The sequence below is a fragment of the Procambarus clarkii genome, chromosome 66, assembly GCF_040958095.1.
Source record: "Procambarus clarkii isolate CNS0578487 chromosome 66, FALCON_Pclarkii_2.0, whole genome shotgun sequence".
Taxonomy (NCBI): domain Eukaryota; kingdom Metazoa; phylum Arthropoda; class Malacostraca; order Decapoda; family Cambaridae; genus Procambarus; species Procambarus clarkii.
In genome coordinates this window covers 19363348-19386498 of record NC_091215.1, presented here as the reverse complement: position 1 = coordinate 19386498, position 23151 = coordinate 19363348, and the positions used below count along the sequence as shown (strand labels likewise).

Here is a 23151-nt window from a genome sequence, read left to right as displayed (position 1 = left end):
TTTGTATTTTTAATGGTAAGACCCAGATATATATATATAATGTACAGAATAAATTGTTGGTACATGGCCCCCAAGCATGGAATCTTTGCTTGGTATTTGCCTTTAGGTCCTGGAGAGCAACCCCCTTGGTCTTTGCCGTGGTTCAGGATGAACCCCCCCACCCCACCCCCCGAGCCCACACTCGCTGATTGCAAATTTAGAGATGCTCACCAGTCTTACGGAATGCCAATGTTCATTATTACTGCATACTTTATGGCATTTGTTGGGTGGTAGTTCACTTCCTCCCTGAGGAAAATGATAGGATGGAGGATGAGAACATTCAAAGTCTGGGATCCCACCAATGTTAAAACCATTTAAATCACTGGTGCTGTCCTACCGTGAATACTACTCATTACTTAGTCCCACTTCCAGAGCAGGAAAGATTGCTGACAGAGGAATACAGAGAACATATACGGCACGACTAAGCATGATATAACATCTTAATTATTGGGACCATCTCAAAGTTCTCAAAATGTACTCGATAGAAAGAAATGTTTATACATATAATAAATGTACCTGGAAGATACTGGAAGGTCAGGTCCCAAATTTACACAGTAGAATAAAAACATATTGGAGTGAAAGATGTGGAAGGAAATACAGTATAGAATAGATGCAATGAGGATCAGAGATCCCATAGGCACAATCAGAGAACGCTGTATGAACATCAGATGTCCACAGCTGTTCAATAATCTCCCAGTAAGCATAAGAAATATTGTCAGGACAAAGGTGAACCTCTTCAAGAAGTAATAGGTAAGTTTCTGCAAGAAGTGTTGGATCAACAGTTTTGTAGTGGATATGTGGCTTGGTGGCTTGGCTGCTCCAATCAACAGCCTGTTAGATCTAGTTATCACAGGTTGACCAAGGCCTGAGGCCATGCTTGGAAGAGTAGACTCCCAGAATCCTATCTAGGTAAAGTCCAGCTGCATCTCTGATTTTACTTAGCTCCCGTCCAAAGAGGTTGGGGGGAGGGTCCCTTCTTCAATCCTCTCTATCCCCTTTCTGGCTCTACGTTCTTCAGTGACTATGCATTGTGTTTTCCATGTGATGTCCTTTGTGTGTGTGGGGGGGGAGGGGGAGGCGTTGCTCTGGTGTCCTTTTCTATAGTCAATGCGGGGTTTTTACCCTACTCTTCCCCGAGTGGGGTCTCACAGGCAGCTGCTGCTATATGGATTTGTTTTCCCATGTGTATTTTGCAGTTCAGTATTGGTGTGGATATCCGAGTTGTCCCTTGTGGTGTTTTTGGCCTCTTATTTCCGGCCTCCCATCAACTCGTAGAGAACCAGATTCTGATTGTGGTTCCTGGTATGTCGGCTTTGATCTCAGTGGCCTGGTGCAATGATTTCCTAGACGTGACAATATCAGGACTTAAAACTCAGGAAGCCGTGGTGAACCGTCCCGCAATAGTTACTCACCTCAGCTATAAATGTACTGTGCCCTTTAAGGGTTAAAAGAAAAAAGTATATGGCATTATGAACATAATGTAATATTAAAATATACTATACATATACAGTATTGTAATGCATGGAAGCATATGAATTAGCAAAACACATATTGAGCTTTAAATAAAGAATATAATGCATCACAATCTCTTACCTTACTTGTAAATAACCTTGTAGAATTGGAATCACTATTTTGTAGTCCTTTTAAATAACATCGTATGCTCTCCAACTTTTCATTGTCTAGAATAGATAGTAAATCATCACCAGAAGTAAGGGATATATCAGACGAGTTGGAGCCGAGAAGATTAAGAAGATCAAGCTTTTCTCGAATATCCAGAGACTGGGATAGCACAACACCTAGTCCTTCACCAACTGCCCACTGCTCACTGCTACTAAGCTCACTCCTGATGAGAAAGAAATATATGCTAAAACCCATCCTTGATTTGTATAAAACAATCAATAAAAGTTCTCTATGGAAAGCCTAACACCTTTCCTGATCCATTCAGTCAATGAATCCCAAAATAATGAAATAAATACTTGTTGTATTTGTATACTTGTATACAGTGGCACCTCGACATACGATTGCCCCTACTTACGATAATTTCGAGTTACGATATAAATTTCATCAAAAAATGCGACTCGACATCCGATGGTGTCGTCGACATCCGATATTTGTTGGTACACATTCGGGTCGGCCGAGCGCGTGGTACTCGGTCACGTGGTCCGACCTACCTCAGTTTACTACAGCTACCCGCTTAGTGACGATCGCGCCTATAAGAAATTCCGCTTTTGTGGTGATTTTTTGCATTTTGAACATTAAAGTAATTATTATATAATACGCCATGAGTCCCAGGAAAGTCAGTGGTAAGGCTCAACATATGAGATCTCATGTAAGAATGACCATAGAGCAGAAACAAGAGATCATTCGTAAATATGAAAATGGTGTGCAGGTAGGTGAACTGGCTAGGCAGTACAACAAATCTCAGTCAACGATATCCACCATACTAGCTAAGAAAAAGGACATTATGGGTGCTAAAGTGATGCATCATTACAGACAAATGTTAAAACGAATGGAAAAACAAATGTCTCTTGACAAATTTGTAGCGAGACAAGCACTGAACCACAACCAGGTCATAGTGGTATTCAGGCAAAACGTAGGAGAGAGAGAGTACCCCAGAGAAAACATTACTGCCTGATATGATAATGGAAGGGGACTCCCCTTCCAAACAGTAACAACTCTCCTCCTCCCCCATCACCATCTTCCATACGCCATCAAGAGCCCTCCATAAAGGTAAGAGTAACTTTGGTACTGTATTGTAGTTAGAAAAAAACATTGTATTCAGTATAAAATGTATTTTTATGTTAATATTTTGGAGGGTGGGGAACGGATTAATTCAAATCCCTTTATTTCTTATGGGAAAATTCGCTTCAACTTCCGATCCATCTCTGGGAATGGATTAGCATCGGAAGTCGAGGCCCCATTGTACTTGTTGTAAATAATGAAATAAATACTTGTAAATGCTTGTTTCAGATTGCTTAGTTGTGCTTGACAGTTCGGTTTTCGGTAGCAATTTTAACCAAGTGAAGTTTGCATTGAGACGCCTACCTTTCTGGGTGCCTAACCCGGTAGATGGCAGACATAGAATGCTTCCAACCACATGGGGGTTTCTATAGGCCATTGCTCCTCATGCCTCTGAGGGGACCAGGTTCTGCCTCGTGGTCCCTAGTAGGCTAGAACTCTAAACAAATTGACTAATGTCATGGTCTAATATATACATATCAGCACGGTATAGCTCCAAGGAGCCGAAGGGGCTCTCCACAAAGACTTCTCATCAACTTGAAAAAACATGTTAAGCACCTTAAATATCTACACATTCTAATACAGTGGCACCTCGACTGCCCCTACTTACGAATTTTTTGAGTTATGACCCCAATTCCGTCGAAAAATGCGATTCGACTTACGACCTTTGCATCGACTAGCAACTTCGTTGATTCACGTATGGGTTGACCGAGTGAGTGGTTCCTGGTGGCACGGGCGACCCCGCCTCAGTTTACCAGAGCCGTCCGCTTAGTGTCAATCGTGCTTGTAAAGAATTTTTATACTTTTTTTTTTAACATAAAAGTAATTATTATATATTATGCAATGGGTCCCAAAAAGTCAGTGGTAAGGTTCAACCTAAGAAAACACATGTGAGGATGACAACAGAGGAAAAACAAGAGATCATTCGTAAACATGAAGATGGTGTGCAGGTTGTTGATCTAGCTAGGCAGTACAACAAATCTTTGTCAACGATATCCAACGTACTTGCTAAGAAAAAGGACATCACGAGTGCTATTGTGGCAAAAGGCATGTAAATAATCACGAAACATAGAACACTAACACTTGAGGATGCTGAAAAGTTGTTATTAATTTGGATACACAAGGAGTTAGCGGGTGATAGTGATTCAGGGGCCATCATTTGTGAAAAAGCAAGACTACTGCATGAAGATCTTAAAGAATACCCCTGGAACGAGTGATGCAGATACAAGAGAGTTTAAGGCGAGCAAGGGATGGTTTGAGAAATTCAGAAAAAGAAGTGGCATTCATAGTGTTGTGAGGCATGGGGATGCTGCCAACTCAGATAAACCAGCAGCTGAAAGATTTGTTGGCAAATTTAAAGATTTTGTGGAGAGTGAGGGATACCTACCACAACAAGTGTTTAATTGCGATGAAACAGTCATTCTGGAAAAAGACTGCTGAAAACATTACTCAGGAGGAAAAGTCATTGGCCAGACACAAGCCTATGAAAGACAGGCTAACTTTTGTGCTGTGTGGTAATGTGAGTGGTGATTTCAAAATTAAATCCCTGCTTGTGTATCATTCCAAAAATCCAAGGATTTTCAAAAAATATAATGTGCAGAAAAGCACGTGTGTGTGATGTGGAGGGCTAATAGTAAGGCATGGGTGACAAGGCAATTTTTTTCACCGAGTGGGTGAATGAAGTGTCCATCAAAAAATATCTGCAGGAGAACAAGTTTGCCACTCAAGGCCCTGTTTCTCCTCAACAATGCTCCTGCTCATCCCCCTGGCTTGGAAAATGCATTGTTCGAGGAATTTAGTTTTGTTACAGCAAAGTCCATTCCTCCCAACCCACTCCACTACTTCAGCCAATGGACAAGAAAATAATTTCCAATTTTAAGAAACTTTATGATAGGGCACTTTTCCGAAGACGTGTCAAAGTGACAGATGCCTCACCCTCAGAGAGTTCTGGAAAACCATTTTAACATTTGGAGTGCTTTAAAACTCATAGCCAAAGCCTGGCAAGAAGTGACTAAGAATCATTATCTCTGGCTGGAGAAAATTGTGGCCTGAATGTGTTTCAGAACGAGACTGTGGGGTTTGAGCCTGAACCTGAAGTGATTCTTGAGAAAATTGTTTCTCTGGGCAGGCAATTGGGCTTGGGGTTGGATGGTGCTGATGTGGAAGAACACAGCAAAGAACTGACCACCAAATAACTCCTAGCCCTTCATAAGAAGCAGCAGCTGAGGAAATTTCTTCAGGGGAGGATGAGGCAGTACAGAATATCCCTTCTTCAATGCTTAAGAAGTGGTGTGCATGCCTTAACCTTTTCAATGACACTGATGCCTCACTACAGACAAATGTTAAAAATGTAGGCAAAAACAAATCTATGGAAAGGTCCTTATTGAGACAAACAAGCAGTGAACCACAACCAGATCCTAGTGGTATGCAGACAAAACATAGGAAAGAGAGTACCCCAGAGAAGTCATCTCTGCCTGATGTCATAATTCAAGGGGACTCCCCCTTCCAAACAGTAACACCTCTCCTACCCCCCTCCCTCCTCCTCACCGTCTTCCATACGCCAACAAGTCCTCAATAAATATAAGATATACATACTGTATTGTAACTAGCACAAAAAAACAGCGTTGAATGTAATGAAACACCATTTTCTGGGCGAGACCCAGAGGCTCCCCGGAGCTTTACCAGGCTGATATGCTAATGTCAGACTTTGGCATCAGTCATGTGTATGGAGTTCTAGGGTCTACCGGGGACCACGGCCAGAACCTGGCCCCCTCAGAGAGGCAAGGGGAGCAATGGCCTATAGAAACCCCCGTGTGGTTGGAAGCATTCTATGTCTGCCATCGACCGGGTCAAGCATCCAGAAAGGTAAGCATTCCAAAACAAACCCCTATTTTGGTGAAAATTGCTACCTAAAGCTGAACTAGTGGATAGAACTCCTCAACAGAAAACAAGCAAACTAGTATGACGTCATACGTCACCGCGCCGCTGTCTGCGCAGCTCCCCCCTCCCCGGGAGGGGGAAGGGGGAGCCCCAGACCTCCCACGCCGGCTATCCACTCATCAGTTCCGAGGCTGGATGTCAAAACACGCGAAAAACCGCCGACCGGAGGGAGGGAGGGTTGCCGGGGAGCCTCCGGGTCTCGCCCAGAAAATGGCGTTTCATTACATTCAACGCTGGTTTTCTTGGGGGAGCCCAATCGGCTCCCCGGAGCTAACTACCCACAGAGGAAGGTCAAAGGGACGGAACCGGGAGGCGGACACCACGCACCCCCCCACGGAAGCAAGACAACCGACAGCAAATGCCAGCCCAAGGCGCCACAGCCCCGAAAAGTCCCGGGAACAACACGAGAACAACGAGCAGCAAGGCCCCCGAACGAACACCAAAATTCCATGCCCGAAAGACCGCAAGGACACGTCGCCCAGACGACAGCGAGAGCAGCGAAGCCACGAACATCACGGGCATGAGGGGAAGAACACAGGCAGCTTAGCCGCAAGAACACGGCTGACAACCCGGGACACCATCACCCGCGAACCGGGAAGAACAGAACCGGATCAACGCAAAACGCGCTCCGGACCCAGACGCCGTGGCACGCAAACAACAGAGGAGGGCCGCCACTGAACACAAAACACGACACACCCCCGGCCCGACCAACAAAGCACCAACAAACCCTGGACCCCTCCAGAACGCAGCAGCCCCACCCCGCGCCAGAAAAGATGGAGACTGCTGCCACCTAACAACCAAAATGCTAAAACCGAAGGAGTAAGAAAACTCAGCGACCCGACCCCCAGAGGCAAATGCCAAAAAGAAAAAGAGCCGACGAAAAAACACACCGGAACCGAAAGGGCACTACCAACCGAGGAGAAGACAGAGCACACTGACCAGAGACCAGGCTGGTGCAAGCCGCGCACGAACAGGCCGGAGGTGAAACGACGCACGAGACAGCTTACTAACGGTTCAGAAGCAACACCAAGACCGAAAGCAAGCCGAAGCGGCTCTGCCAGCGCCGCACGAAAAGAGGCGACAGTATGTGGCAAGACGACGGCCCCCAACACCCACCAGAAAGCCAAGCCGAGAGTAAACCAAGCTAACAAGAGTAACCACCTAAGAAGGGACAGGAAAAGGAAGGACCGCCAAAATACCCTATACTGCCACCAAGAGAAGCACGCAGGTGGGACACCTACCACGAAGCCACCCGTAATTATAAAAAATGTGGAACGCTTCACGATTTTGCGTGTCATCCTTGTGCAGGGGTCATGCTAATCTTCTCTGTATCGTTCCAATTTTAGCATATGTACTGCCGAAGCGAGTACTGAACCAACCCCACAACCCCCACACCACACAACATGAAAAAAGGTGGGTCCCCAGAATGACTCTAGCATGGGTTGGACATGCACATGAGGGGGACAGGAAGGGTTGAAAAAGGGACAGTCACTGGTGTGCGAACGGTCTCAGTCGTACAAAAATATACCTAAATAAAGACAGGTATATAAACAACACCGCATCCAGCGCCCGGCCAAAAGACGCCAGACCGCAGAAACTCACCTGGCGAACGGTGGCACGAACGTGAAAAGACTCAACCGTGCCCAGAAGAACCTGGGAGCACCGCCAGAGCCGGACCCGGCCGGACCCGCAGGAGAGCAGGTAGAGGCAAAGGAGGTGGCCCACACCCATGAAAGGGAAAACCGCGGCGTCCTCCCCACAACTGGGAACCAGGACACCCCCGGAGCAAAGGGGCACAAGCCGCAGCCAGGGAGAAGAGCGAAAGGCGAAGCACTGTAGCAAAAAGGGCGCAAAACACCAGCACTGAAACACCGCCCAAACCAAAACAAACTCTACGGCGCATGCGCATGACACGCTGGCAGAACCGCACAACCCTCTCTGCGGGAAGGCGCCAACCAGGACTACTGCACTAGAAAAGTAGCCAAAAGAGTAAGCAGGAACAATAAAACCGGCCAACGAAGCAAAGACAACCCAAAAAGGAACCCAACCGGGCCACAAGCAGCCCAACAGGGCTACAAGTAGCCCAACCAGGCCACAAGTAGCCCAAAACGGCGACAAGGACGAGGAGCCGACGGACGTTCCAATAATGCGGGAAGTAGCGAAAAACCTTCTTGAACCCTCGAGAACACAGAAGCCAACACTAGTCCCGAAGGCACACTAAGGCGCAGACGCACCCGAGACCAGAAGTCACGTAGAACCCCAAGAATGAGGAAACGTGACGAAAACACCGTCCCAAAAAAGGGTGGGAGGAAACATCCACCCACAGGACGGAACAAACTAACTCAAAGGCCAAGGAACCGAGCCCGGGGAGGGGCCGACGCCCAACAGCACGTACGGCGAGTGTGGAGGAAAGACCCACTCCGCGTAACCACAAGCCCCGCCTAGAGGGGAATAAAAAACCCCACGGGGTCCAACAGGGCCAAGGCCCCCCAAGTCAGCCCCTCCCCAGCCCCGGGAACCTACATGACAGGCCCCAGGGCCGAGCCGTTCCCCCAAAGCCCCGGCCGTACCAGAAAACCGGGGCAGCCGTGAAAACACTAAGGAAGGGAGCCCACTGGCAGACCCTTACAACACGGCTGGAGGAACAGGCTCAAATGCCCCCGTCACTACCCCGGAAGGGGAATTCCCCGAGACTGCCCGAGTCTCAACACCATCAAAACCCCGCCTCGAACCTACAGACAGTAAGGAACCGGATGCAGGCAGGAAGGGTGATCCAGGGGAAAGACAAGGGGGCGTGGATGGAACCGAAGCAACCAACACCCCCTAGTCCCAAAACGAACCAAAACGGGGCAGCCCCGGGGCTCCCGGGGAGTAAACCACGAGAACGTTGCCACCACCAAGACTCAAGTGCAACGCCCCTGCTGCCCGCACCCGCTTAGTCAGCACAACTGGGTAACCGAGCCACAACGAGCAACCAAACTCGCAGGACTCCGGGTCGAAGGTGTCACCGACCCCACAGGCAGCAGACGGAGGCAAAACAGAGTCACCCAGAGACAAAGGGTGAGAGCAACCTCAAACTTGCTGGAAGCGAGGGGGGACTCTGGGGTCACATCCATCAAACCCGCGCGCCCCCAGGGGTTTCCCAGGGTCCCGAGCGTTTACTATAAGAGGACTCGCGCTCAGGTAATCCCAGGCAGGGTACTGCTAACCGGCACCCAAAGCTACCAAACAACTTTCTAAGCGCTGAACCCCCGGGACGTGTACACTCACGGGGACCTAGCAGGGGGTACCACCAGAAAATACTCAGGACACGAGGGGCAAGAACGAAGGCAGACCCCCCCACCAGGTAGATAAACAAAAAGAAAAAGAAAACCCCGCAAGAAGACAGCGTACCCAAGCGGAACAGAGCCGGCCGCCATGATTGGTAAAGACAAGCTGCACAGTACCCTGCGCCCCACCAGTGCAAAAAACTGCCCCTTACTCTAAGGCGAACAAGGGAGACAGAACACCCGAGCACACAAAGAGCGGCCAAAAACCAAGCAGTAAACGGCCTAGCAGGGGCAGGACCCAAGGAACTTGTGGAAGGTGGCCCCAAGCCCCAAGGGCAGTACTTACAGGGCACCTAGGGAAGGGAACCCTAGGCGCATGCAGCCCGAGTACTGGAGAATCACTCCCGGCTCACGCACCACCTAGAAAACAGACACCACACTCTAGGTACAGTGCTGAAACAACCACTGGAGCCGGAGCACATAACCGGTGCGTATAGCATCAGCTGAAGAACTGATGGGTGGATAGCCGGCGTGGGAGATCTGGGGCTCCCCCTTCCCCCTCCCGGAGAGGGGGAAGCTGCGCAGACAGCGGCGCGGTGATGTATGACGTCATACTAGTTTGCTTGTTTTCTGTTGAGGAGTTCTATCCACTAGTTCGGCTTTAGGTAGTAATTTTCACCAGAATAGGGGTTTGTTTTGGAATGCTTACCTTTCTGGATGCTTGACCCGATCGATGGCAGACATAGAATGCTTCCAACCACACGGGGGTTTCTATAGGCCATTGCTCCCCTTGCCTCTCTGAGGGGGCCAGGTTCTGGCCGTGGTCCCCAGTAGGCCCTAGAACTCCATACACATGACTGATGCCAAAGTCTGACATTAGCATATCAGCCTGGTAAAGCTCCGGGGAGCCGACGGGGCTCCCCCCAGAAAGACTGGTATTCATAATAAAATGTATTTTTAAGTTAATATTTTTGGGGGTGAGGAATGGATTAATTCAATTTACATTATTTCTTATGGGAAAATTTTTTTTAGACTTGCAAATTTTTGAGTTATGACCAGTCCCTGGGAACAGATTTAATTCGTAAGTGGAGGTACCGCTGTATTGCAATAAATAAAGTCTTCTATAAATCTAATGCATATTTTTAACAGTTGTTCGTTTGTTTGTTTTTCCAAAGGGTTTGGAGAGGATGGAGGAGGAAGAAGGGTGGGGTAGTGAAATTCTTGGAAGAGGATTTGGATGTTACACAAATTTAACAAGGATATGATAGCCTAAATTTATATTAAGTAACTCACCACTTAATGCTGCTATCCAAAATATTAAAGACTTTTTTTTTTCTTGGAGAAATGCCATTTTCCTTAGCAGATGCTTTGTACTTCTGATATGTGGAAGCACATCGATGATTTGGAGGGTCAGGCATGGTGCAAGGCAGTGCATTAGAATTGGGCAATAGTTGGGATGATGTAGTCAATGGAAACCTAAGTGATTTCTTGTGTTTTCTGAGGCGGTTGGCCCTCTTTCCAGTGCACTCTTTAATTTCTGTCTCAAACTTCAACTTTCTTAAACTATCTTGTGCTAAATAAGTGGACTGGGCTTCAGAGTTCTGTAACTCTTCACTAAACAAATTATCAGGTAGTACACAACTCAGAGATGAGTCCACCAAACTATTATCAAGACTTGAAAACATCATACAAGACTGAGGTGAATCTGAAGTTTGAAGGTCTTCAGGATTTGCTGAAAAATGGTCAGGTAATTTAGCAACCGAGAAAGATGTGAGGGATGAGGACGATCCATTTGATATATTACTCTCTACATCATTGGCCAAACTGATTTCTTCATCTGCATGTAATGAATTAGCAAGAGAAAATACACCAGTCTCACCTGGAAAACAAAGAAATTACTGCTTTAGTTACACAGTACACAATAATCAAACAAAATTCTCTTAATTATTAACATTAGCATTTGAGACTACATATTTGAAAAATACAAATTCTTCAAATTCCCACAATGCGGCATCAAACCTTTTATTAAAACCAGCAATGCTGCATGGATACTACAGAAAACAAAAGCACTACAACAATAGGACTGAGCATATGATGCATCACCAGCCAGACAATCCAAGTGTCAATGATTAATGGACTGGTCTGGAAGACAGAAGAAAGAGGCTGCAGGTGAAGAAAAATATCTCCTGGCACAGAAACAAAACAAAACTTTTTTTTTATGCGCCAAAAATAAATTTTTCACAAATTCTTTTTCTTCTTCTTAGTGTTAAATACCCTTCTCTGATCATATATCAGCTGAAAAATTTTCACTTGTGTTCTTACTTTGGCCGCAGTGGTGTCTAGAAAATGGGGCACGACGTCACGGCTCTGTGGTTGCCCGTGTGGTAGAACTCCGGATGCAGTCGCACGCCAGAATCAACACGAGCGAGTTGTCACAAATTTTTTTTGTTCATTTTTTCTACACAATTAGAAATGTATTTATATTGTGTTTTCTTGCTAATCCTATGTATATTGAACAATATTCTGGCAGTAGAACATCCGTACTGTTCCAAGGCACTGTGTTACATGTATCACACATGTGTCCACAAATATTGATCATACTGTATTTTCAATATTTCATGTTCATATATGTACATTTATAACATATTTACACACTGTACACTATCACACACTATACACATTCCCTATCAACACCCTTAGAACTCCGCGAGTGTGTGATAATCAGAGAAGCAGTCGACGAGGCATAGGGGAACTTTGCACTCAACGCACCAGGTGCAGGTGCATCTTCGCTTGCGTTCCCTACGTTTGTGTGTTCTTGCAGACAACGCAGGCACATTTACCCTTGTCCCGTGATCCTGTGCCTGGCATATAACCAAACTTGTATACACCCAGAATTTTGTTACCCTCGAATCTGTCAGGAGGTGCGTGTGGCATTGTTGCTGGCACCTCATGTGTTGCAACAGAGCAACAATGCTGTGAATATCATAAGTAACATTGTGTTCACTGATATCTGAACATTGTACAGTCTTTATCACAATCAGGTTCATCTATGACACTATCAATGCAAAAAAATTAGTTACCTATTTTATTCATTACTAAGTGGTGCGGTGGCCCCCCTAACTGCACAGTGGTGGTATGAGCTGCTCCTGCATGTGTCACCCTTACTCAGGCTCAGTACTGAGGCTCTCAGCCAGTACGAATACTGACTATTTTTTTTCAAGATGGCGTCTGTTTACTGGAGTCCTGAGGCACAGGCTGTAATCCCTGTGTAGCCACGATTGTTTTGAATCGCTCCCTATACCTAAATGCGCCATATGGCACTCTGCACACCCCATGATTTGGCACCTTTAAGCACTCTGCACAGTGCAGTAGTTAAAGAAGGCTGCTGATGCAGAAGCAGCAGAGACCAAAACCCACTCAAGAGGAGCCTCACTGAGCACCCCAATGTCCTCCAAGAGTCAATCAGAATGAAGTTCTAGGAGACTCAAATGCACTACAGAAGCCAAGTGTGGCAATGCAATGGGAATGCTACACTGGTAATTTCCGTATAAGTGGACAGGCAACCTGGCTACCCAAAGTCAATGGAAAGGTCTAGAGAGCAACAAGGAAGAATTAACTGTACCAAACTCAAGGATAAACTTAAGGCAAAGTGGAAAACACCCAGCAGAAAAGGGTAAAATGAAGAAAAACTTAAAAAGGGACAAAGTCTGGAACCCCTTACCACTTAACCGCAGAGAATGAGCAACCAGGAACAATCGCAACACCAACGAGATATGCAAGCTGGAAGCCGCAGCTTCTTCCAACAAATTGTTCCATCAATGTACAGTACTTTGTTTATTCGACCTACCCAGTGCGCCAGGTAAGTTGCACTAAACATAGTGTACCCTACTAGTAATAAATGCTCCTAACCTAAGGAAAGACTGACAGTCCAAGACAACTGGCTTACCTTAAGGGTGAGAGCCACCTCAAGCAAGGAAACCCCTAAGGAATTTGTATCCTGAACACACCAGGGAAGATAGCCCTAATAGTGCAAGAGAAGCACTTAATCAGCACCCAAGGAAAGGAACCCTGAGCACATGCAGCTCCAAGTACAGTATCCACTCAATTTAACAGCCTATATGGGGCTGAGCCCAAGTCGTTATTTACGGAGCTCCGTTATTTCCGACGTTAAGTTGGGTCGGGTAATTTTTCAAGTAACATTCAGGTAGGATATATTTTATACTGTATAACTAAAATTAAATAAAGTTAATTGTGTAATTGCATTCCAATTTAGTGCACGGCCGACGATTAAGCCAGTTGCTGGCTGCTGCATGGATGATGTGTGAACACGCTCTGATCAAGTCCAGATGGGTGGGAAAAAATTGATTCATTCCTTTGTATTGAAAAATATTTTATGTATCAATCAGTGAGTTAATATTGTCTTAATAAAATTTTAGAGATGTGTTTTGATTTACCCTGAACAGTGCAGGTAATGTATTTTTAATGTTACGACACAGGCTGTGGCGGCCATGCCATAACAATGGCGATCGAGCCTTGTCACTGAGAGCTAGCCAAGACGAAATATTTTGAGCTCACCTTTTCTCTGCTGACGATAGAATATACATTTGCAGAGACTAATATGTAGCTTTTGTTGAAAAAAAACAATGAATATCTTGTAATACTATAATAAAATTGGTAAATTGACTTACTTTTAATGAAGCTGAAGATTACGAAGCTGTGAAGATTACGTCATCCTCTGCAGCGCTTGTTTTATATTGTTTATATTGTATACAGGGTACATACTGTATGTACAGTACACTTATTTTCAGGCACTCACTTCACACAACAGCTAGCCTTACTACTAATTCACATGAGTTCTAATTCTACTTCACTATTGACAATTATGTTGAATGTTAAACTCTGCTGCTGCTCATGCATGAGAATATCCTTTATCAAGTTTCTTAATTAACTCCAGCTTCTGTGCAACCGTCAGGCGCTTCCTTTGGGTAACTTTTGGCATTTTGTAAATTAAAAAGATCACAATTACAGTACAGTAATATCCTTCACAATTGAAGCTAGCCGCGCGAGTTCACGGTAAACAATGGGAACACATGGCCGGCGGAGTACATACTAGGTCCGTGGGAAAAAAAATACCTAGTGCCTATACATACTATAAAAGGTATTTAATAAGAAAACAAAGACTTTTGCTTAATAAAAACTGTTTCAAAATATTTTATTAATAATAATTTACAATTTTCTTCATTAAAGTGAATCATTTTAAAAGAAAATTAAGATGTAATATATGACTCTGGACGATCCAGGTCGGTGGCGGCCTGGTCGCCATGTGAGGGGACGCTGATGCCACAACAAACCCAATACTGACTGTCGGTAATATCGACCGCAGACCAGTATAGCAGGCTCTAGATACTGGGCTCCCAAACCGGTCGTTAATACCGGCAGATCGGTATAAAAGAGGCCGTTAAATTGAGTGGATACTGTACATGAAACTCCCAGATGACCCGGCCTGCCTTTTCTCCTCCCCACAAGCAGGGAAGAAGGTGGGGCTAACTAGTCGCATTAGTTTCACAAATTTTTGATCATTTGTTTACATTGTAAACAAAAGTTTGAGGCTGTGGTCTCATTTCTAAGCCAAACAGTAGTCTGTTTTGTGTTGCTGACTTTCTGGGTGCCTTCCCTTGGTGGTGATAGACATTGAATAACTTTATAAAAGGTTTTACAGTGCCACTGTTCCCTGCGCCTTTCTAAGGAGGCCAGCTCGTGGTCCCTGGTAGGTCAATTAGAACTCCATGACTGATGGCACCTCGTAGTATAGCACTGTATCAGTGTAGCAACTTCAGGGAGCTACAAGAGGCTCCCTCCAGAAGACGCATAAGACAGCTTGCGAAATGGCACTATGCAAGTATTGACTTGGAACACAAGCAACAGCAGCACCGCCAATGCCAAATGATAAAAGGTGACAGTGTTAGGAAAAAATACCAATCAAGAAACAACCAAGAGAAAATAGACAGGACAGACCTGACCGAAACCAAAGGAAGGCAATGAGAAGACAAGAAGTGGTGAAACAAGCATCGGGCAACTTCATACTGCAGCTGTGAGGAGAGACACAGATGGGACACCAACACTATCTGCGCACTTGCCATACAAATAGCAATAAACACGCATAAAAATCTAGATGCAAAAATTAGAGAAGTTCAAACCATCAAAGTACAACAACAGACCGATCTGCTGGAAGAGGCACAGCTGCAGGAAAATGCCCAGGTTCGGACATCATGCTACTAGCACAGGATACAAAGGCTGGGTCAGCCACCTAGGATCACTCTTCCCGTGTACAACTCCAGACTAGACGGCACCTGGAGCAACAAATGAACTGGGAGAAAAATGTAAAAAGTGCCCCCACCTCAACTAATCCAGTTGAAAAGCGTCCAGGGAACAGAGCCACGTAAGAGGAAAGGCACCGATTTCATGCCAATGCGTAAAGGTCCACCTCTGAGTGACTGAACACTTGCAGAGCCAACGGAAAGATGCATTGTCGACAGTCCATTCCGTGGAGATAGGATGGAAGCCAAATAACCCCTCTGCGAGAATATTGGACACAACCTGTATGTGAAATGCTCAAAGAACCAAACCCCAAGTAGCCAAAAGCTGATCTACTTTATCTAAAGCTGATCTGATATTCCACAACAAAACCTAGCCAGTCCATGAACCTGGAATCTATGGTCTGACTCCAAATAAGGGGGACAAATCGACCAACTCCACCAAAAGCTGCCGGAAACAACCTGAAAAGCCCACAATTTGTGGGACCGGGAGTTGGAAAAATGAGTCAGATTCCCCCCAAATATCAGCATCAAAAGGACGAACTGCAAAAAGGACAACACGAACCCTGAGCAGAGCCAGTCTTCTGCGACATGTAGTTGCAACATCGAGCAAAGGAGAAACCCTTCATTGGAAGGGTAACAGTCCAGGAATCTAACCCACCCAATGACCTACTCTGACCCAACAGCAGGCGAGATTCCCACTCAACCAGACCACTGTTGAAAAGGGGCAAAAAACCTGAGAAAACAATTGATCAATAGGATAGCAAGAAAAAGCACCAGTGAAAACAACCTATGCAAGAGCATCCCCAGGAAAGAGGAGAGTTGAACAGGGGGAAGTGGCCAAAACAGAGAGACCAAGCCAAATCTTGGAGACCGAAGACCTCGTACTGCAACCAATAAGCCGAAACAGACCTGTACTCAAAAGAGGCTGGATCCATCATGGAAAATCATGGAAAAAAAACAGCGGTGAATGCAATGAAACCCCATTGTCTGGGTGAGCCTCTGGAGCTATTGGATTGATATTAGCTATATTAGTCTGGGGCTTCAGTTGATTGGAGCTCTGCCTCCCGGGGACGGCGAGCCAGAACTTGGCCCCCTCAGAGCGGCACAGGGAGCAATGGCCAAAGAAAAACTGTTTTTGGGAGTATTCTTACAATGACCCGGGTTAGGCACCCAGAAAAATTAGGCGTCCCAAAACAAACCCCACCTGGTAGAAAATTACAACCTAAGACCGAACAAAGACCCAGAACTCCCCCCAAAAGAAACAAGGAAACAAGCAAATGTCATCAGCCTGGCAACCATTTGTTCGCATTCCCAGGGAGGGGGGGGAGCCCCGGATCCCCACACTGGAAGCCCACTCCTCAGTTCAGAGACTGAACTAATTAAAACGAAACCATCGACTGGAGGGAGGGAGGGTGACAGGGAGCCTCTAGGGCTTATCCAGAAAATGGCGTTTCATTATATTCAACACTGGTTTTCTGTAGGGAGCCCTGTCAGCTCCCAACCCGTTCTCGCAAATTTAATAAGTCAATATTGACTTATTAAATATGTGTATAGGTGACATACTTAACATAATAGATACCCTTAAAAAGATTCATAGAAAACACCGACCTTACCTAACCTACTTAGTATGTTAAGATAAGCATCTTATTGCTTCGTAATTACAATTATTACCTAACCTATAATAGGTATAGGTTAAGTAATAATTGTAATTACCAAGCAATAAGATGCTTATCTTAAGATACTAACAAGGTTAGGTAAGGTCGGTGTTTTCTATGAATCTTTTAAAGGGTATCTATTATGTTTAGTATATCACCTATGCACGTAGTTAATAAGTCAATATTGACTTTACGAATTTGCGAGAACGGGTTGCAGCTCCCTAGAGCTGCATACTCAAAGATAAGTAAAAAAAGGACTTGCCCGGAAGGCAGCAGCACTGCATGCAACTCAAAGATGAGAGAACTGACTGCAACCAGCAGCCCAAGGCCACACAAGAAAGACTTGAACCCAAAACATTTACCAAATAACAGGCGGCCAGGACCCTGTTTGACCTCCAAAACCCCCCAAGCCCGAATGTCAGCCCAGGACATGTTCACAAACACAGCAGCCAGAGCAGCAAACTTACGCACATCATGGGCACGAGGGTAGACTGCAGGCTGGCTAGACTTAATGACCCTGTGGACAACCTGAGAGACTCGAGCCCTGGAACAGTAAACAAGGAAAATTGGATCAACCCAAAACGCCTCCCCAGTCACAGAAGCCAAAGCGTGTAGGTAACGTCGAAGAGCTGCAACCAGACACAACACACGATGCATCCCCGGCCGAATCAACCAAGCTTCAATAACCCACGGACCCCACCGGAAGCCCGCTGTCTCATTCTTCGCCAGAAAAGAAGGAGAAAGCAGCAACCAAACAAACCGTCCACCAAGACCAAATGAGCAGAAACTCCTGGGCCAGAGGAGCACATGAAGCTCACTGACTCAACCCCCAGAGTCAAAAGTCAACAGAAATAAAGTCTTCTGAAAGCAGTCTTGGATTGAAGGGGGGGGGCCCACCACAAAATGAGGGAGAGAGAAAGAAGAGCGCCCGGTCCAAGGACCAAGATGGCTCAGGTGGTATATGAGCAGGCCGGAGGTGAAACAAAGCATGAGAAAGCTTACGGAATGGGGCAGAAGCAACACCCACCCCAAACGCAAGCTGGAGAGGCTCCGCCAATGTCGCGTGATAAGAAGTGACACTATTCAGCATAAGATGACGGTCCTGAAAGAGCCAAGAAAGAAAGGACAAAACAACCCAAATGGAAACAGAAGACAACCTAGGAAGAGAAGGGGGAATGGCGGAAAGAACGCCAAGAGACCTCCTACTGTTGGCGAGACAAAGACCGCAGGTGGTACACCATAAACAAAGCCACCTGATCACCATACAAGTGGTGATACACATGCATCTAAAAGACCAAACATGAAGAGCGAAGGAGGGGATTGAACAAGCCAGGTACCGGACCAGCCCGATTTGCTGGAAGAGGAGGAGCAGTGGAAAATGCCCCGGGTTCAGACACCGAGCAAGCAGCAATTGAAACGAAGGCTGGGCTGGTCACCATGGGCCAACAAGGAGAACTCTCCCATGATAAGACTCCAACCGAGCTAGAACAGCTGGACCAACGGAAAGAGGTACAGGTAACCCCACCTCGACCAGTCCTGCCAAAAAGCATCCACCGCAACTGCTCTGTAGTCGGGGAATGGAGCCACATATCCCAGGAGATGCCGGGACAATGCCGACATGAAGAGGTTCATTTCCGGGGAGGTGGGGGGGGGGGGGGGTGAGTGGCTGGCTGCCATGACGTTTGGACACTTCTCGGACGTGAACAGCTCAGAGAGCTAAACCCCAAGAAACCAGCAGACAAGTCACTTGAAGTAAGCAGCCCCAAAGAGCCACGGACCGAAGAGACCTCCCCGTGGTTCAGACAATGAATCACAGAGGCGCAGTCCAAATGGAGCCGGATTGTGTGAGCCTCGAACACCCTGAACCCGCAAAACTCCCACACAGTGCTGTGAGCCCGACGGAAAGACTAAGCCCACCGCTCCAGGCTGGCCTGGTGAACACTGGTCACAAAGCCCCAGCCAAGAGATGAGGCGTCCGTGAACACATCGAGCGAGGATTCCGGAAGGTGCCATGGCACCGAACCCTGAAAACCAGAAGAGGAACCTGGCGACTCAGTAACCGATGTTAGGCCCACGGGAGACGTATCCAGCAGTTGAGATGGAAGGTATGGCCCCGAAGGAACCAGAACAGGCACCAAAACCAGACCCAACCTAGTGGGTAACCCAGCACGCGAAGTTCAGACTTCCGCACAACTGCTTAAGCAACCGCCTTATGTCCCGGGAGTCATTCAGATACAGCTGAATGCAGAACTGCAGCCACAGCAAGGCCGCAGCAAGGAGACAGAGAAGCTTACCGAGAGCCCCAAATGAGGCCCAGCCAAGTCCGAACCTAGGACGGAACCAAATTGGACTTCCTCCAGTTCACCAGGAACCTGAACCCAGCGAGCTGGGAAATGACCAAACCCCTGGTGAAAAGACAAGCAGACTGGCTGGGATCCCATACCAACCAGTCATCGAGGTAGGCCAACATCCAAACACCTAGCAGACGCAGACGGGCCACCACGACCCGGGTAAGATGCGTGAAAATGCGAGGTGCCAGATTCAGGCCAAATGGAAGAAAATGAAAGTGGTAAGCATGCTGCCCCACCACTAAACCTAACCAGTCCCTGACCCCCGGATGAATTGGGACATGCCAATATGCATTCCGGAGGTCGAAACACACCATTTAACAACCCAGTACTATATATATAGCAGTACTATACCTACTATGTAATGCGAACACCACCTGACCCCTTAAAAACTTCCAGACAACAATGGGTAAAATGGAGTACGAGCGGGTAGCACGTTGTAATGGGGGCCAGCCTTTAACCTCACTACTGGTTAAATGCTGGTCGTTATTAAAGAAATATATACAGAAACCACAGTTCTGCTGTGTAACCTTCCGCAGAATTCCTAGAGATCTAAACGTTTGACCATTTAGATATCACCAACTCAAGGACACTGTATCCTCTATGCTATTCGCCACCGCCACCTGCAATGTTCTGAGTAAATCCTTCAATTGACGGAAAGCAGGATACCATCAATTAAGCGTACCATGAAACTCTATCCTCATATAAAACTATTATATGGAAAGGAATCTCATATAAACTATTATATGGAAAGGAATCTCATATAAACTATTATATGGAAAGGAGGGATAAGCTTACGTTAATGTGGACATTGAATGAAAAGGGATTATCTTTTTAATTAAGTAAATGTGTGTTGACTTGCATGAGGAAACTTAGGTGTAGACACGAGGCTTGCGTTCAACAGTAATGTGAAATAAACGTGGGGGAAAATTCTACTAAACACCATAAATTCTATAACTATTTATTAAACCAAAATTATGCATCAAAATAATATAAACCTGTGATTAGCTCAAGGTGAAACTCTCCACCCCAGTGGCTAGGCCTCTCTGGGGTGAACTCCTGAATACACCAGAGAAGGTAACTCTGGGCAAGAGCAGTGTTTGCAGGTACTCAGGGAAGAAAACCCTGAGCCCATTTTTCCCAAATTGCAACAACAGCCAAGCCCACACAACAAGCAGAACAAAAGCACACACATGAAGCCATAGATCACATCAAAAATACATAAATAATAAAAGCAAATGGCCCCTGCAAGACAACAGAGTCCAAGTATGAACCTCATCTAGCTTGAAGCAATGGGGACGAACTATCTGTCCCACTATCTGATGGACTGAAACACAGACAGCTCCAAACAATGCGTCATCAGCAACAGAACTGAGATTGGGAGCCGGCTGGGGCCAAGCCACCTGGTAATGGTAATCAGTACTAACGAATTTGCAAGCTAGTTTCAGTAAATCCCTTGTTCTCTGTGAATCATTTGCAGAGTGGCTTGGTGGTTTCGAGGCTTTGTTTTCTATGAACCCTCCAGTTGCTTGTAAAGCTTCAATGACTTTCTGGAGGCATTTTCCGGTACAGTACTGTGGTGCATTGTCACCTGCTCCCTGTACCTCTGTGAAGAGATAAGGTTTTGGCTATGGTCATTGGGACCAAACTGAACTCCTGCGACTGATGTGACCTTTTAGTGTAGAGCAATATTGGCAAGATAGCTTAAGGGAACCACTAGGGGCCTCCCTCCAGGAAGATACTAACATAGGAGAACATAACCACAAAACAGATTATCTAATTATGAACAACTAGTTTTTGTTTTACCTGGGAATCCTATGTAATCCACTTGACGAAAAATATTACGCACCTTCAATGCATGTCTCTAAATCTGTTTCAAATAAAGTTGTTTGTAGAACATGCTCAGTGTCCCAAACAAAGAAATTTTCTTCAATTATGTTACTTGGAGGACCGAGAGATGGAGAACTGTCAGTAGAGACTTGCAATATATTGTCCACTCCTGAACAACACTCCCAACTGAAAAGAAACTAAATTATTTTAACTATAAATGCAATAAGAACCTACGTTTAACTAAAATAAAACTGAAAGCTCAGGCACAACACACTGCACCCATCAAACTCTAGAAAACATTGCTAAAGTGTTTCCCAAAACATCCCAGAGCATCAACTAGAATTACTGTACATGTTTTAAGTGACAAGATTCTGATTTTATTAATATGCAGGGATATGAACACAGTACTGTACTACAATTTAAAAACTTGGTGTTTTTATAAAAAAAACTAATACTGTATTTAGTTAGCATGTGTTGGATAATAATATCACCGCAGTGTTGGTATATTTGATATTTTGGTTTATTGTTGTCAGGGAAAGGAAAAACTGTATAACCATGCTCAGTAATTTTACACAGGGCCCACTACCATTCAAGTTAGCCAAACATTTCCCTTAGCCAAATTTCTTACTAGGAATGTACAAAAAATTAACATTCATCAATTTTTTGTACCACAACCCGGCCGCTCCCGCGGTCTACCCGGCCGCTCCCGCGGTCTACCCGGCCGCTCCCGCGGTCTACCCGGCCGCTCCCGCGGTCTACCCGGCCGCTCCCGCGGTCTACCCGGCCGCTCCCGCGGTCTACCCGGCCGCTCCCGCGGTCTACCCGGCCGCTCCCGCGGTCTACCCGGCCGCTCCCGCGGTCTACCCGGCCGCTCCCGCGGTCTACCCGGCCGCTCCCGCGGTCTACCCGGCCGCTCCCGCGGTCTACCCGGCCGCTCCCGCGGTCTACCCGGCCGCTCCCGCGGTCTACCCGGCCGCTCCCGCGGTCTACCCGGCCGCTCCCGCGGTCTACCCGGCCGCTCCCGCGGTCTACCCGGCCGCTCCCGCGGTCTACCCGGCCGCTCCCGCGGTCTACCCGGCCGCTCCCGCGGTCTACCCGGCCGCTCCCGCGGTCTACCCGGCCGCTCCCGCGGTCTACCCGGCCGCTCCCGCGGTCTACCCAGCCACTCCCGCTGTTTACCCAGCTACTCCCGCTGTTTACTGTACTTGAAAATGATAAATGTAAATTCATTCACATTACCTGAAGACTTGGGTAATCGGAATTAGGATTACTGAGCTCTTACAGTACATAGGCTTATCAAGGTCTCCCTTGGTGCTCTACTAACCTTCCCCAGAATGTAACCCACAACAATTGCCTAACTCTGGGTACCTATTTACTAGGTGAACAGAGGCTCAGGTGAAAAATATATGCCCAACTCTCTGTTCTTTCTGTGGGAATAAAGTCCAAGACTGTTGTGAGCAGACAACGTAGACCACTGTGCTACAGGACCCATTATGTCAGGTAGATATGGATTGGCCTCCTTTTCAAGTTCTTGAATGACTTTTCAGTTCTATAGGTGCTAAGTTATGTTATATTGTAGACAGCTTGCTAACATACTTTCTAATTAAGGCCAATAATGACTGCTTTTAACGATCTTCCTAATAAAGGCTAAATCTGTTCATATATTAAGCACAGCAATGGCCAGCATGTTCTCATAGGTCAGTCTTGGCTGTCATTAGCCCTTTTGAGATTGGTTCAAGTGACAGTCTGTCAGACAATCTGATGCAATTGCATGTTAGCTGTAGGGGGGTCCTGTGGCACAGTGGTCTATCTCCTCTGCTCACAACCAAGGATTTTGGGTGGGAATCACACCAGGGCTGAGACCTACTCAAACCCTACTGAGAGTTGAAACCAGAATCTGGCTCTCTTATTAAATCCAAGGGAGCATTGGGATCAGAGATCAACCCAAAACTGAGGAAAAAAACACCAGAAATAAGTGCTTCAGAACTAGCAGGCAATTAACAAACCTGAGCAA

At 46.4% G+C, this 23151-nt stretch overlaps 1 protein-coding gene and 1 non-coding gene across 3 annotated transcripts in view; both read right to left on the bottom strand.

The window, feature by feature from the left end:
* Positions 1-23151, bottom strand: part of LOC123769142 (uncharacterized) — a 53046-nt gene that overhangs the window by 19254 nt on the left and 10641 nt on the right. The window contains exons 3-5 of one of the 2 annotated variants that reach the window (XM_045760095.2): positions 21157-21323; positions 10281-10866; positions 1633-1882 (exon numbers count right to left, since the gene is read on the bottom strand). In XM_045760095.2, coding sequence (XP_045616051.2) covers positions 1633-1882; positions 10281-10866; positions 21157-21323 — 1003 coding nt within the window. The remainder of the gene's footprint in view (positions 1-1632; positions 1883-10280; positions 10867-21156; positions 21324-23151) is intronic. The other variant, XM_045760097.2, reaches the window with a different exon arrangement.
* Positions 6982-7088, bottom strand: LOC123769416 (U6 spliceosomal RNA). The gene has a single exon (XR_006774248.2). It is a non-coding gene; the product is annotated as a U6 spliceosomal RNA (small nuclear RNA).